Source organism: Plasmodium chabaudi (genome assembly GCF_900002335.3).
Source record: "Plasmodium chabaudi chabaudi strain AS genome assembly, chromosome: 5".
Classification (NCBI taxonomy): Eukaryota; Apicomplexa; class Aconoidasida; order Haemosporida; family Plasmodiidae; genus Plasmodium; species Plasmodium chabaudi.
The window spans coordinates 108,319-124,333 of record NC_030105.2 but is presented as its reverse complement, the minus strand read 5'-3'; the positions used below and the strand labels follow the sequence as shown (position 1 = coordinate 124,333).

Here is a 16,015-nt window from a genome sequence, read left to right as displayed (position 1 = left end):
ACTTGTATATAACATGTTTTGCATAAATGTAAATAAAAATGTGACCATAAATAATCCTTATATATGTTAAAATAAATACAATTTTCCAATTATTTTATTAAAAACCAACACAAAGAAAATAATAAGGCTTTATTTAATTATTTAATTATTTTTATTATCCCTACACATATAATATAGCTATACACAATTTTTAATAGCTGTTTTTAAAGAGTGTAAAATTTATATATATATGTTATGCTTGGTATATTTAATTTTTTTAATTATACATAATTTAATTGGACTTATAAATAATTATGTCAACCTTATGCATGCTTGTACAATTAAATAAATTTCTCACACCTTTAAATCTAAAGCACACAAAATAAAGTTTTGTTATGCTACTTTTTTAATCGGCTTAAGGAGAAAATATCCAAGCAGAATAGACATATGTATATTTAATAGGAACATATAAAATATACTTTTATAATTTTTATATATTCACTTGTTTGAATTGTACACTATTGTATAAAAGAGGCTTACCAATGTAATTAACAAAATAATAGGGTGATAAGGTTTTATTTTCTCAATTTTTAAATTGAAATCTACATTAAATATAAATATTATGAACGAAAAAATTATTTAACTATTTTTATAAAAACAAAAAATTTATATAATCCTATGTAGGTCGATTCACATGCGTATGGTTAAAAGGGCAGTAAAAATAACCAATTTATTTTTCTTAAATTGGTGTAATAATTTCCAATAGTTAATTTAATTTTTTTATATTTAAATCTATTCAATAAAAAATAAATTTTAAAATATATACTGTAACGGTTTGTACATAAATATGCTATTATTTATGTATATATGTGATCTTTTTTTTTATTATATTTTGTGTTACCAGCATAATGTACTTGTATAATTGTGACAAAAAAGGAAAATAAAAAAAAAATATTTGCTAGCACTCATAAAGGCTAAGAGTTAAGTCATTTGATCGTGCTTCTTCTTTAAAAAGTATAAAGTAACATGATAAAATAAATAGTGTAAGCAATTCAGTTGGTTCAATAAAGAACAGCATCAAGCATATGCATATATCTTGGCATTGATGATAAGAAGGTTGATAACTTTGTGAAAAATGATGAGGTTTATGGGGCATATACGAAGAGAGTTAGCGAATTGTGGGATGGGAAAAAATGGATTCGTAGGACCTATAACAAACAAAAGATATTCAACAAAAATAACGACAGATATAGAAAATGATGTAATAAAAAAGCTAGTTAATATGGATAGTAAAAATATAAGTTATGGAATTAAAAAATATGTAAAAAATTGTTTTATTAATAAAAAAATGTTTAATATATATACCGATTTAGTAAAAAAACATTCAAGCAATTTTGAATTTCAAGATGTTGTGCTTATTTTACAATCTTATGCTTTATGTAAGGAAAGAAATTTCCAAGTATACTCTATTTTGTCAAATAGGGCATTATATATATTTAAAGAAAATAAAATAGAATACAATAAATTAACATATGATAATATTTATAGATATATTTTGGCTAGTAATAATTTAAATTATACAGATTATGAATTAATGACAATATTTTTAAAAATTATAAAAAATAATTTAAATACATTTGGTATGAAAAAAATTAGTAATATATTACACGCATTAGTAAAATTAAAAATAATTGATGATGAACTATTAGACTTATGTTATTTTTATATGTTAAAACATTTTGATGAAATGAAATATAATTATATTAATCATATATTGTCTGCTTATTCAAAAAAAACAAATGTAGCATACTCTGAGTTATATTATAAATTAATAAAATATATTTATGAAAATATAAAATTGATGGACTCTATTTCTATATATAATACAGTAATACAAATAAAAACCATTTTGGATGTTTTAAAACGAGATAAAATTTATCAAGCCTATTTCGCTAACGATAATTATGCATATGACCTTGGCAAAGCAAAAGACAGACTAGGGATAGAAAGGGAGGATAACAAAACAGATGCACACACAAACGATACTAACTATTCGGAGAGTGATTTATCTAAAGATAATGAAAAAAAACAAGGTGAAGAAATCGATGATTTTTGTTATATAAACAATGAAACCAAAAAAGCGGAAGAAGACAAGAAAAAAAATAATTGCGAAGATTATAATAAGAAAATATTAAATAATATTGTTCCTCTTTTGTTTTATAAAGTAAATAGTTGTTTAGCCTTTTTATCATTAAACCAATTAATAAAATTATTATGTGCATATAAAGAATTAAATTATTTTAATTATGTATATATTTATAAAAGATTATTACACTTTTTATTATCAAAAGTAAAAACAAGCAAAATAAATTTTGAAGAACGTATATTAATTTTGGAATTTTTTACTGTTCTTCCATATGTTGATAATAATATGGAAGAAATTATAAATATAGTTATAGATAACATTGAAAATGTCCTTGTATTTGATTATTTTTATTTATGCCGTCTATTGACATGTTGTAAACATTTGCAAATTCACAATGATAATATATTGTCAAAAATTGATTTGTTAATATTTAAAAATAAAAAAAAATTCGAAAATTATACTAATTTAAATGATCTACAATTATTTTTACAATTTTATAATAAAAATTACCAAGAGTGGGAAGAAATGATTAAATTTTTAAATTCGCTAGTTGAAGAAAAAAAAAATACAAATAAAATTGAGCAAGAGGATAATACAAATTCAAATATAACACCCTTGCCAATAAACAATGAAATACAAAAAGTGATAACATATAAATATAACAAGATTGAAAAACGCTTTAATGAAGATACAATAAATGTTATTGATCATACTAAATCATTATTGAGCCCGGAAAAGGAAATTTCCACTGACGACCCTTCTGATGGCAGTTTGCCAAAAAATAAAAACGACATCAGTAAAAATATATCACAATATTTGTATTTTAACTTAATAAACGAAAAAAAATAGATCATTATACTTTAGGTGTGTGCACACAGAGAAGTATAAACTAAGTAATTTCATTTTTTTTTTTAACTTTTTCAATTTTTTCACATTTGTTCCTTTTTTTGTGGCTATTTGTACAATTAATTATACTGGCTCATGCTAACCTTTTTTTGTGCTTTAAATTTTCCTGTTTTATTTGCTTAATTTTCAAAAAATATATCATTGAAAATTAAGGCTAACACGTGTATGAATAATAACAAAGCAACAATTCGATATGTGTTAATGGTTTTTTTATTGTAAACCTCCGATTTTATGACATTTAAAAAGTCTTTATAATATGTATATCTCTTGTTTAGTATCTTTATTCGTTCGGGGATTTCCATATATTTGTGCATCTGGCGGATAAAAGATTTATAAATGTGAAAATATGTAAATGATTAAGATATATAAAATAAAAAATATGAATAATGTAATAATAAACCTACAAAAAAATTCTGAACGTTCATAATTTTTCTTGCTTGTTCAGGTATTTATCAATTTTCGAGCTAAAATTAGCTAGCACATTTTTTGGATAGCTTTAATTTTATATATAAAAAAAAAAATGTACCTCAAACCACATATGTTCGTACTGAACTTTGTTCCAAAAATATTCGGGGACATCTAAAAAATCTTGCACAGCATTAACATTGATAATGCTAGAATAGACGTCTATCATATTTGATAGCTGTTTTTTCGAAACAGAGCATTTGCCATTTGTTGCAATTTCTTTTGATATGGTAAATAATATATTGATAGCATTATCCATAAGAAATTCATGTACATCCAATCTAATAGATTGAGACAAGGCAAATGATATTGTTAATTTTTGTTCTATAGAATTATTTGTTAAATATATTACTCTGCTACTTGAAATTTTTTTTTTTTTTTCATGGTTATCTTCGTTTATATCCTCAAAAAAAAAATTATAATTTTCGCTACTATCATAATTGAAATTGTCTAACTCTAAAGGATTTGTAGTAAGGTCTTGATTTATATGTTCATCGATTTTATCCGCATTATTATTTTCATTTTCTACTTTTTGTGTGTCTAATTCGATATATGATTGCTTTTTAACATGACTATTTTGGTTTGGCTGTTTTAGCGAATAATATATTTTATCGTTCTGAATAGCAAATGGGAGTAATGGCTCATTAGAATATAGGTTAAAAAATAAAATAAGGTTATTTATAAAATAATCATATTTTTCTGGATTATAAAAATTTTCCCATATAACTATAGATCCACTTTTGAATATAAAAATAATGTATTGAGCATTCTGTTCGGTAACATTATTTTTAAATGACAAGCTGTCGATATTATATATTTTTTCAATACTATAGAAGCTTTTTGTAGCTTTATCTGGGGTTAAAAATACACATAAAATATTATTATTATCAAAAAAACAATATTTAAGTTTTTTATAAAAAAGAATAATACTTAATTTTTTTAAATTATAACTTTTTACATGACATAAAAATTTTACTTGAAATGGTTTTATGTTGTTATGACTGTCTTGAGTTTTGTATTTTGTTTTTTTTTTTTTAAGATCATCCTTATTTGTGTGTGTAATACTGTATGGAGTATGTTCTTCATATTCATTTTTGGGAACTGAATTTTTTTTTTCAAAATGAATAGCATAATCATTGTTTTGTTCGTTTTCGTTTGGTTGATTTATTTTTTTCATTTTTGTTGATTACACATTTTTATATACAGGTCATTGATATAATAATGGAAAATTATGTCCTTTTCGTTAATCGTTCGATTATATAATTTTTTATTTCAAATATTTTTTTTCTGTTTTTTTTCAAGAAATAAGTATGTGTAGAAAAATAAATAAAAAAAGGACATGTAAGGAAAGGCAAAAAGAAACATATTCTATGGATAGAAATAAATATGATGTTGCTTATTATGAGTGTAAATTTTTTATTAATATAAGGTACAACATTCATATGGCTAAGTGTAAAACGATTATGGTTACATTTTTGCCTTTGCTTGGATATAATTTATTTTTTTATTTTTATTATAAATGGTGAATAGAAATATGAGGACAATAAAAATTGAAAAAAACTTTTCTTTTATTTTTCAAGGACAATGCTCAATTTGGAAATATATATGAAATATTTCCATAAAATATGCACACAATTTATTTAATATGGATATAATTTCAAATATCAAAATTAAAGATATTGCAAATAAAATTATCGTAACGTTGCTTGGTGAATTAGTAAGGTATTATAGTTTGAATACGTTTAGTGCACACATACATGTAATGGGTTAGGACATAAGGCGTTAAAAAATAAAAAAACATAAATTTTGAATTAAAGGCATAAATGGCTATTTAGGGTATTTTAAAAATAGTACGAAAAGAAAAACAAAAACGAAAGGAGCAAACATAAGTATCAATAAATGAATTAATATACAAAGTTAATAAAATAAATTAATTATAATAATGAATTAGAATAAATAAAAATATAAAACGAAAGCATTATATAATATACAAAGATATATACAATACAAACACGAACACATCATTATATATACAATGCCAAGCTCATAGCCGTTAAGCATATAACAACAGTACTGGCATATTTATTTATAAAAAAAACGTGTTAAATTCATAATTAAATTTTCTACAAAAGAATATAAAACTTTCAAAATTAAAAAGGGATGTTGTAACTTTGCCAACCTACACATACATGCATACGTGCATTATGTATACATGAATATTAAGATAAGTTAAATGGTATACAATAGGTAGATTTATTTTTGTGTTCCATAAAATTGGAGTCAGTCCATGTGGACTTTTTTAAAACTACGAGACTGCAAAATTTTTGAATCGAAATATTTCTTTTAAAAAGTAATTTGCATTTTTGTCTTGATTAGCACTATCGTCATCACATTCAAACATAACTAAATCCCATGGACAATTATAAAAATGATATTTAATATCATTATACATATTTGCAATATTATTTTTTATTTCATTATCAGTTCGATTACAAGCTAGAGATATATGATTACATCGTTTTATTCGAAAATTTGTTAAATTCACATTAGTATCACTATATTTATATTTTATTATATTTGCTTCTTGTGATAATTTTTTAATAATTTTGTTACTTTTTTGATTATATTCATTTTCAGATTTGAGTATAGTTATCTTTGATTTATTTCGGTGAGTTCGATTATGGTTATAGCCATTTTCAATTTCATTAATTGTATTTTCATTTTTATTTTGAAAACATATTTTTGTTAATGTTGTTTTTGATGTTTTATAAAAATATTCATTTTTAAAAAGGTAAGTACGAGATATATCATCTCGAGTATTTAATTTTCTTTTATTAAAAGATTTAAAACTATTATTTTTTAATAAAAATTGGAAATTTTCAATTAATTTTTTAACCCAATCGCATGATATAGGAATAATAACATAACCATCATTTGTTTTAAGAATATGTGTTTTATCATTATTGGATATAATTGAATTTTTATATAACAAAGCTGAGTTTGTTATTTCATAATTTTGTAAGTATGTATTACATTTTGTGTGTGTTGTTTTTTCATTTTTTAGTTTTGCAAATTGATCTTTTTTATTCTTTACAGTTTTGTCTTCATAGGTAATAGTATTATTTTTGTATTTATTGATAATATAGAAAGTATGGTTTGGGTCGTTATTATTTTTAAGATGTATATGAAAGAATAAATTAATTAATAATAATTTTCTATATATATAATATAATTTTGCATAATAAAAGAAAAATATATATAATGTTTTTATAAAAGTATTTATATTATCACAATAAAAAAATCCAGTTAAACTTATGTGTGTATCATATTTATATGTCTCATCAGTTCCATACAAATTTAAAACTTCGATTTTTTTTTTTTTAATATAATTATAAAAATTTGAATTTTTTGATGGTACTAAATGGATAATATATTTTTTCACGGCTTTTTCTTGTTTATTTATATCGCCTTTGTTATTGTTTGTAAAAATAAAATTATCTATAGATTCCTTTATCCCGAGTTCGTTATTTAATATGTAATAGTTTGGGTATTCATTAGAATCTTTTTCATTTGTTTCGTTTTTTAAAAGGGTTCGGAAATTATTCATAAAATTTGTGCTTTCAAAATTGTTATGGATTACATTTTTTCCAACAATGATTTCTTTATCTTGGTTCGTGTTCTTTCCTTCCATAAATTACAAGCAAGTAGGAACAAATAAATAAAATAAATAAATTAATAAGTAAGTGTTTGTGAAAATAATTCCACACACACTATTAATAATATGAATAGTGACGATACTCCGCGTTTTTTTTTCGAACATTCAAAAAAAAACACAGATTCATATTAAAAGGTATTGAAAAATTATTAATAAATATATGTGAAGATATTAAAAAAAATGCTAAGCTATATATTTAAGAGTATGTAAAATATTTATCCTATATTCAAAATATAAATATACATATATATTTCACTTTAAAAAATTATCTTATCCTTTTAATGCTAACACACAAATGTATGCACAAAATAATTGTTTTCCTTATTTACATTATTTATTTTTTAAATAATGCGCGTAGGGTATTATTGCATATGCAAGTGGCACAATAAGGAATGAAATAAAAAGGAATGCATAAAAAATTAATAAAAATGAATAATACGAATTATCAACTCGTAATATAAAAGCATTATCAGACACCCGCTTCGCACTCTTAGATTTGCTCTTGCTATTGCTCGTGCCTTATCTCGTCTCTTTTATTAAAAAATAGAAAACACAAGAAAAACACAATATTTAATTTTGACGAAAAATTGACATGAACAGTAACTAAAAAATACATAAATAGAGAGTATTATTTTTATATATACTTATTTATAAGTAATGCGAAACACAAAAATCAGCGGGTTATAATTATATCTATGCATATCCAATGTCTGATAATAGTATTCGTCTGGACAATGGCAAGGTTAGTTAAATAAAGTTATGTATATGTCTAGGATATAAAATGAAAAAATATTAACTCTCAAATAGCATATATGGATATGTAAAAATAATATACAAAAAATTAAATATAAAAATGGATACATAATATCCAAAAAATTAAATATAAAAATGGATACATAATATCCAAAAAATTAAATATAAAAATGGATACATAATATACAAAAAATTATATGCAAATAAGCATTATTCATGAAGGGCTTTCCATTTTTATTGTTTTAAACTGTTTAACGATAATTTATGCTCATAAAATATAAAACAAATGGAAAATTATACGAAATAAATAATACTTTCTTTACAAATAAATACAATCATATATATTTTAAAGAATAATAAAATAAGTAGTGGTTATATTTCAACAAATTTTCCATCCATTTTTGTATATTTATTACATTAAATAGTGATAGTACAAAAAATAAATCGATAAAATTGAATGCTGTTGTATTTATTCGTATATATATATTAAACGAATAAATAATATGAGGAGCTGGTAATTATCCTCGAAATGAAGATATGGTTAATGTTCTATGCTTATATTTATTCTATCCATGATTGCAAATTATTTGAAATAAATATTTATATAGTCGTATAAATACATAATGTATGTTATGCTGGCAATTTTAAAACATACAATTTTTACGAAATTCAAAACATAAAATTCGTAATAAAATACGGATTGTATATGTTAACTATTTTATTAAATAATTAAAATATTATTTAATTGCGGAATGCAATAAAAATTATAATATATCATTATTTATAAAAATTTATAAATAATTATTTTAATCGTATTTTATTAAATATTATATTAACAAATATTTTTTTTTTTACCAATTAAACAGTATATTATTTTGCCGGGGCTTGTAGGATATATATAAGGACGTCGCATGTATATTATAAATAATATAGTTGCTTATTATAAAATGTAACATATATTTTTCTTAATATTTTTTCAGGATGTTGATTATTAAATAGTTGAAAATAAGGTGATAAAATAAATAAAAATAATAACATTACTTATTCCTCTTTTGTAGGAAACGATTGTCATATTTAATTTGAGTTTAAAAAGTTTTGTATATTTTCGTATGTATATATATATTTTGCTAAATATGAAATAGTCTTTTGGTATATGTTTACTTTCTATAAATTAAAAAAATAATAGCATAGCTAATTTACATTTCTTCAAACTATATATCATGTAATGCCAATATGTATATAACATTTTAAATAGTCTAACGTTAAGTCACGAAAAAGGACTATTGGTTAGTTATGCATTTTAAATAGTAAACAAATTTGAATATAAAACACGATTTAAAAAAAAACATTAACGGGTTGTGCAAAGTAATCATATAACAAGTTCAAAAATAGCAGATAAATAATGATTGTATAAAAATAACGAAAGCGTTTCGTATATTATTAAATTTGTATTAAGTATATTTGGATATGTAAACTTATATAAGTTAACAAACAGGTGAAAAGGCAAGTACTAAATTTTGGAAAAAGAAAAGTATTCACCATGCACCATTTTATAGAACAGAAAAAAAACGTTTTAAAAATAATAAATAATGATAGCAGTTTATTTAAGTATGTAGATATTTATAAAAATTGTGAACATGATGTATATAATATATATTTAAATATATATAATGCACATGAAAATGGGAATGAACATAATGAAATGAATAACAACTTTAAACATTCGCAATGCTGTAAGGAAATATTTTATAATAATAATAAATTGGCTGAAAAAAAGGTTAAAGAAATAATAGAAGAAAAAGAAATAATTGAAAAAGAAAATGATAAATCAATAAAAAAAAGCATCGATTTATTAATTTATCCATGTATATACGAAATTAATAGGAACGAAAATTATTATACAAGTTCTTGCTGTTCAGGTAGAACAATCATATTTTGTGAAGCTGGCAAATCGAAAAAAGAAAAGAAAAACGAAAAGAAAAACGAAAATAAAAAAGAAAACACTTCCGATATTCATTTAAATACCAATTTAGACGCGCCACATGTCGTTAATGAATTAGAGGGAAATTGTAAAGATAACCAGTTTCTTTCGTATTTAAAAAAAAAATATATATTAAAAAATTTTATACTATCTAACGAGGATGGGGATGAAAAAAAAAATAATGTCGATATAAATAATTATAAACATTTTTCGACCTCACAAAAGGCACCCACTCACAGAAAAAATGTCAAGCTATTTTATTGTAGTCATTCGCATAACAACTTAGAAATTGATGCAAAGAACATTAAACAAAAATTATTTGAAAGTTGGAAACAAGAATTTTGTCATGCATTAAGTCAAAAAAAATATTTGTCTAACCATGATGAAAATTTGGCTAACCCTAATAGGGAAGAACCTACGCATATTCAAAATAAAAACTGTTTTCATAGCCTTAGTGATAATGAAAATATAGATAATTATTTCGAATTAAAGAGACGTAAAAATGAAATAAAAAAAGCAAAGCAAAATATATATATAAAATTCGAACCTTTTATTATTCATGTAAAATGCATTGATTTATGTAGTGCACTGAGGTTACTAAAAATAGCTCAAGGTGCTGGGTTGAAACAGAGTGGCATCCTTAATTTTAATAAAGATGTAACAGTTGCAATTAGAGGATCGATGAGGTTAGAACATTATTTGGGAAATTCGTTCGATATAGATATAAATAAAATAATAGAATTAATTGATATATGCAATCATAAAATGTCTAAAAATGTTATGCAACTTATACACTTTTACAAATGTTATAAAGAAAAAATACATACAGCTAATGGCGAATTTTTTGATATTAGTTACAAGTTTGTGCATGATAAAGATCGGGTAAATGGTAGCATAAACAATAGAGGAGGAAAAAAAAACATGCAAAGTAAACCGATCGAAATTGGTGAGGTGGAAAGTAGGTGCTTTGAAAAAGTAAAGCATACAAAAAAAATAAACTTAAAAAAATATAATGTAGAAATTTTAGAAAAAAATGAAATAATAAATATAAATAGCGAAAGTACTATATTGAAATGGTCTGTTTTTCCAAAGAAAGATGATGTTCATAATTTTTTTGTTTGGGGGCATGATATGTTTATGGATAAAAATAAAATTTATATATTTGGAGGGTTCACAAAAGGAGTTAGAAATAATAAATTAAAAATTTATGACACATTAAATAAAGAAATCGTAATTAGTGAAACTGAATTACCATCTTTGGCATTTCATGTTTTTTTAAAATTAGATGACAATTATGCATTTATATTTGGGGGAAGAAAAAATCCACAAACATGTTCTAACCATGTATGGGTTTATAATATTAAAAAAAACAGTTGGAGTTTGGCAAAAATTAGATATAACAGTAGTAAGCATATTGAAAGTGATGAAGTACCTGTTCCAAGATATAGACATGCATGTGTCGTTGTAAAAAGATATAAAAAAAAAGGAAACTATTCGAGTGTTTATATATTTTATACATATGGGGGTGTGAATAATTCAAGCTTAATTTTAAATGATATTTGGAAAGGGAAAATAACGATAAATGAAATAAATGATGAAGCCTATATTGTATGGAATAAAAAAGGAAATTATGATATTCAAAAAAATATAATTCCAATTAAAAATCATTCTATGATTTATAATAATAAAAAAAATATAATTTATATTATAGGAGGTAATTATGGAAAAGGTTGGGAAATGGATAAAGCAAATTGTAATAGCAGTTCAACATTTGATGAAATAGAAGAAAATAATAATAAATTAATATTGCACAGTATTGAAAATGTAAATTATATTTACATATATAATATTAAAACAGATTTATTTGACTTTATAAAATGTGAAGGAGATGATAAATATAATTTCCCTTTATGTCGATTTTCTCATACATCCTGCTTAATTGACACAAATTATTTTGTATTAATAGGGGGATTAAATTATCATAGAACATTAAATGATATATGGATATTTAATATGAAACAAAATAAATGGTATTATTTAGATAAATTTTATTTTAATAGTATGTATGTAAGATCAAAGGTTGTGTGCGAAAATTATAATATATATATTATTGGTGGTGGATGTATTGTTTTCACTTTTGGAAGTTTTTTTGACCTGCCTGTGCATGCAAATTTTAAGAAAGCTATTATGGATATAGAAAAGTGTAATTCATTTGACAAGAATACGGAAATAAAAAAAAATATACATAAGAACAATGATGTAGAAGAAAATAAAAATGCTTCTATATATGCAAAAGATATTAAAATTAAAAAAATAACCAACTGTAAAAAAGATTGTGACACCCCATGTGACTCCGATCTATATATTATAGCAAAGGATAAAACATTTCTTAAGGAAATAAAAAATTATTTAGAAAATGTAAACAATTTTGATAAAAGCAGAAAAATAGTTTTTTCTCAATTTAATATAAATAATATTAAAAAAGAAGGGTTTTATATACCAATTAAGAGAAAAATGGAGGATATGCCAACAAATTTTTTAGACAAAATATGTGTGTGTGACAATAAGGAAATATTTTACATGAACAGCAAGGTAAAAAATGAAAAAAAAAAAAATTTAAAAAAAAAATTAAAGGAATTATTTGAAAATTTTGTAAATAATAAAATTAAAAATTATTTAAATGAATCGGATAAAAGCTTAATTTTACGAGCTTGTAACAAATATGAAATAATAGGAGATATCCTAATATTTCATTATATGCATTTAAAACCATTGATAGATTTGTGTATTCCATATTTGAAAGAAAATGAACACGATCAAAAAAGTATAGGCTTATTGCTGTTGCAAAGGAAAAGAGAAAAATGGAAAAATAGTAAAACGAAAAAAGGGGAACGAAAAAAAAAATATGTTGATATTTACACTATGATGAGAATGAAATACAAATATAACCATCTTATAAAACTTGTTTATCATTTTTTTGTATCTATAAAAAAAATTTTTAACTATTGCACACACAAAAAAGGTGAAAATAATTTAAAAACGAATTTATTTGGAAGAATAAGGATATACAAAAAAGGTCTCTTCAAATGTTTAGCAGCCAAACGAAATAAACGAAAGAAAGTTGTTAACAGTTTTAGCGTGTGCATAAAAGAAGGAATACTATGCAGAAACAAATTTTCGAAGATCTATAAGGATGATAATGTAAAAATTAGAATGTTTAAACAGGGTGAAACGGGGAGAGAAAAAAGAAAAATAAAATCTATTGCTATATATGAAAAGATAACAGGAAAATTAAGAAAAAATAAAATATATTTAATGAATGGTCATAATTTAAAAACAATACATACAGAAAATAATGTTATGTACAAATTAGATTTAAGCAAATGTATGTTTTGTTCTGGTAATGGTACCGAAAAAGAACGAATGAAAAATATGTTTCTTAAAAAAAAAAAAAACATACATAATAATAATCATTACATGGGCGACGATTTTCGAGAAAATGTTGTGGATTTATTTTGTGGGGCAGGATATTTTACACTTCCTTTGTTAAAATTTGTAGGAGACAGTAAAATAAATAATTACTATGCATTTGATATTAATCGCCATTCATTGAATTTTTTAAAAAAATCGATAAAGTTAAATAATATAAAAAAAACAAACTTATATATATTAAAAGAAAACTCTTTTCAAATGTCAAAAAATGATAACATAATTAAAAAGTGTCACCGCATTTTACTTGGTCTATTACCAGATAGTAAAAATGCATGGGAAAAGGGTTTTAATTTAATAGATGATAAGGTAGGAGGTACATTGCATATACATGGAGTTGCAGAAGAATGTTATAAAGACAATTTTTTCTTTGAAACATTAAATACTTATGAATATGAGAGATATAATAAAACAATGGAAATTGATAACACAAAGGAAACAAATGTATTAGAATTTTTAAAGACTGATAAATGGCATCATAATGAAAAAGAGAAAGATGCGAATAATATTAATAAATATGAAATAATAAATAAAGAGATAGATTGTAAATATTCAGGAAGTAATATATCACCTAGATTAAATTTTGCTCAAGATGTTTTAATTGAAATTTTTAAAATATCTATAGAAGACTATAAAATATATAAAACACATTGGAAAGTTAGTATTTCACATGTTGAGAAAGTTAAATCATATGCTCCTCGTATTTATCACTATGTAGTTGATATTGAATGTGTTCCTCAATTAAAATATTTGAAAAAATTTTGAATTCTTTTTATGAAGTATAAAATATAAATCATTGTATTTCCACTAATTGGTTTGTTTATTCTATAATATGCTTAGAAAATGGACATACTTTATTTATGCTCCATATATTATATATAAATAAACCTTGTGGTATATCATTTGAACTATGTTACTTCTTTAATTGTTTTTGTGTTGTACATATATTTTTTCTTTATCTTTTGTATATAATATTTGATCATATACAATGGATGAGACACAGTTATTTATTTTTAATAATTTTTTCTAGTCTATTTATTTGCAATATTTTTATATCCTATGTTCCCTTACCATTTTTTATTGTAATGCTGGATTTTTTTCCATTTTTGTATACCATCATTGTTAATAATAAAGTAAATATTTTTCAAAAATAACGTATATATATATATGCAAACTTTTTAAAATAACATTTTCTAAATTTGCAATGTATACTTTTTTAAACATTAAAATTTTTTTTCATATAAAATTGTAGATTTAAAAAATGACGGTAGAAAAAAAAAAACGGTATTCATAATTTGAGGTTATATTTCCGTTGCTTTAAAAATATCAAAATTATTTGAATATAAAAAATTCGTTCTTTAAAATTTATGATCTTGGGATATTTGTATGAATAATTATGTTGCCCACAAAATAGGATATTATTATACTGATATTTAATTAAGGGGAAATATAGAATTATAAAAATAGCAAGGGATAGAAAATAAAAATAATAACTATTATTATAACTTGTTTTGTTATAAATAGAAAATAGAATATAACAAAAATTTAATCGAGTAATAAATATATTAATCATATAATATATAGTGAAGATGGCAGCAAAACATCGTAAGTGGAAAAAATGATACTAAACTTTAGCTAGTTGATTTGATATATTTCAAATGTTCATATGCCTATTTCTGGATAGCATTGAAATATGTATATAATGTGGTGACATTTTATAGTTTGCGTATTACAAAATGAATGTAAATATGCTAGTTCGTTCTTTTAATATATTATAATGGATTCCCTTTTTTTAGATCCCGATCTGATTATGTGCCGAAAACAACCAGGAATAGGTAACACCAGAAAAATTATCAAATAAATAGAAGATACATATATGGTTTATATATGGGTTCGAAAGTTTAATACTATATTAATATGACAAGAAAAAATAAAGCCAATAAAAAGGGAATATAATTATGTTTTTGAATAAAAAATATAATTTTATATTCATAAAAATATCCATTTTTTTAATATGTGTATATATACTTACCTATTTTATACAGCTATTGGAAGATTGTGTGAAAAATGTGATGGTAAATGCCCAATTTGTGATTCATATGTAAGGCCATACACTTTGGTACGAATATGCGATGAATGTAATTATGGGAGTTATCAGGTAGGGCATTATTCAAACAACGATATACATAAAATTTTGTCTATTTGGTTTTCAACATTTTATTGAATATATTCATATATGTGCCTAAACTTAAATATAACACATTAAAATAATATTATTATTTTTAAAGGGAAGATGTATTATTTGTGGAGAGGTAGGTATATCGGATGCCTACTATTGCAAGGAATGCTGCCTTTGTGAAAAGGACGTAAGAAATAGATAACATTAACACATATGAATATGTACCCATGTTTATGTACAATATGAATCACTATGTTATATTATATTTTTTTTCAGAGAGATGGATGCCCGAAAATTGTTAACTTAGGTAGTGCAAAGACGGATCTGTTTTATGAAAACAAAAAATATGAGTTTAAAAAGCAGTAGATATGTTTTATTTTTTGTAATATGAACCACAATTGA

At 22.8% G+C, this 16,015-nt stretch overlaps 5 protein-coding genes across 5 annotated transcripts; 3 read left to right on the top strand and 2 right to left on the bottom strand.

Annotated features, from left to right (window-relative positions):
- Positions 1–1,114: 1,114 nt before the first annotated feature.
- PCHAS_0503200 (conserved Plasmodium protein, unknown function) lies at positions 1,115–2,974 on the top strand (the record flags this gene model as incomplete). Its single annotated transcript, XM_740076.2, has 1 exon — positions 1,115–2,974. One exon carries the CDS (start codon positions 1,115–1,117, stop codon positions 2,972–2,974), a length of 1,860 nt encoding a protein of 619 aa, XP_745169.2.
- Positions 2,975–3,150: 176 nt separating this feature from the next.
- On the bottom strand, positions 3,151–4,673 carry PCHAS_0503100 (conserved protein, unknown function; the record flags this gene model as incomplete). Its single annotated transcript, XM_016800096.1, has 2 exons — positions 3,151–3,345; positions 3,558–4,673. 2 exons carry the CDS (start codon positions 4,671–4,673, stop codon positions 3,151–3,153), a joined length of 1,311 nt encoding a protein of 436 aa, XP_016655144.1.
- A 1,128-nt stretch (positions 4,674–5,801) lies between these two features.
- PCHAS_0503000 (conserved Plasmodium protein, unknown function) lies at positions 5,802–7,187 on the bottom strand (the record flags this gene model as incomplete). The annotated part of the gene is made up of 1 exon (XM_736144.2): positions 5,802–7,187. The coding sequence occupies one exon, from the start codon at positions 7,185–7,187 to the stop codon at positions 5,802–5,804; it is 1,386 nt and encodes a 461-aa protein (XP_741237.2).
- A 2,317-nt stretch (positions 7,188–9,504) lies between these two features.
- On the top strand, positions 9,505–14,199 carry PCHAS_0502900 (tRNA wybutosine-synthesizing protein, putative; the record flags this gene model as incomplete). The annotated part of the gene is made up of 1 exon (XM_016800094.1): positions 9,505–14,199. The coding sequence occupies one exon, from the start codon at positions 9,505–9,507 to the stop codon at positions 14,197–14,199; it is 4,695 nt and encodes a 1,564-aa protein (XP_016655143.1).
- Positions 14,200–15,023: 824 nt separating this feature from the next.
- Positions 15,024–15,979, top strand: PCHAS_0502800 (pre-mRNA-splicing factor RDS3, putative; the record flags this gene model as incomplete). The annotated part of the gene is made up of 5 exons (XM_016800093.1): positions 15,024–15,039; positions 15,231–15,269; positions 15,480–15,592; positions 15,723–15,800; positions 15,890–15,979. 5 exons carry the CDS (start codon positions 15,024–15,026, stop codon positions 15,977–15,979), a joined length of 336 nt encoding a protein of 111 aa, XP_016655142.1.
- Between the last annotated feature and the right edge of the window lie 36 nt (positions 15,980–16,015).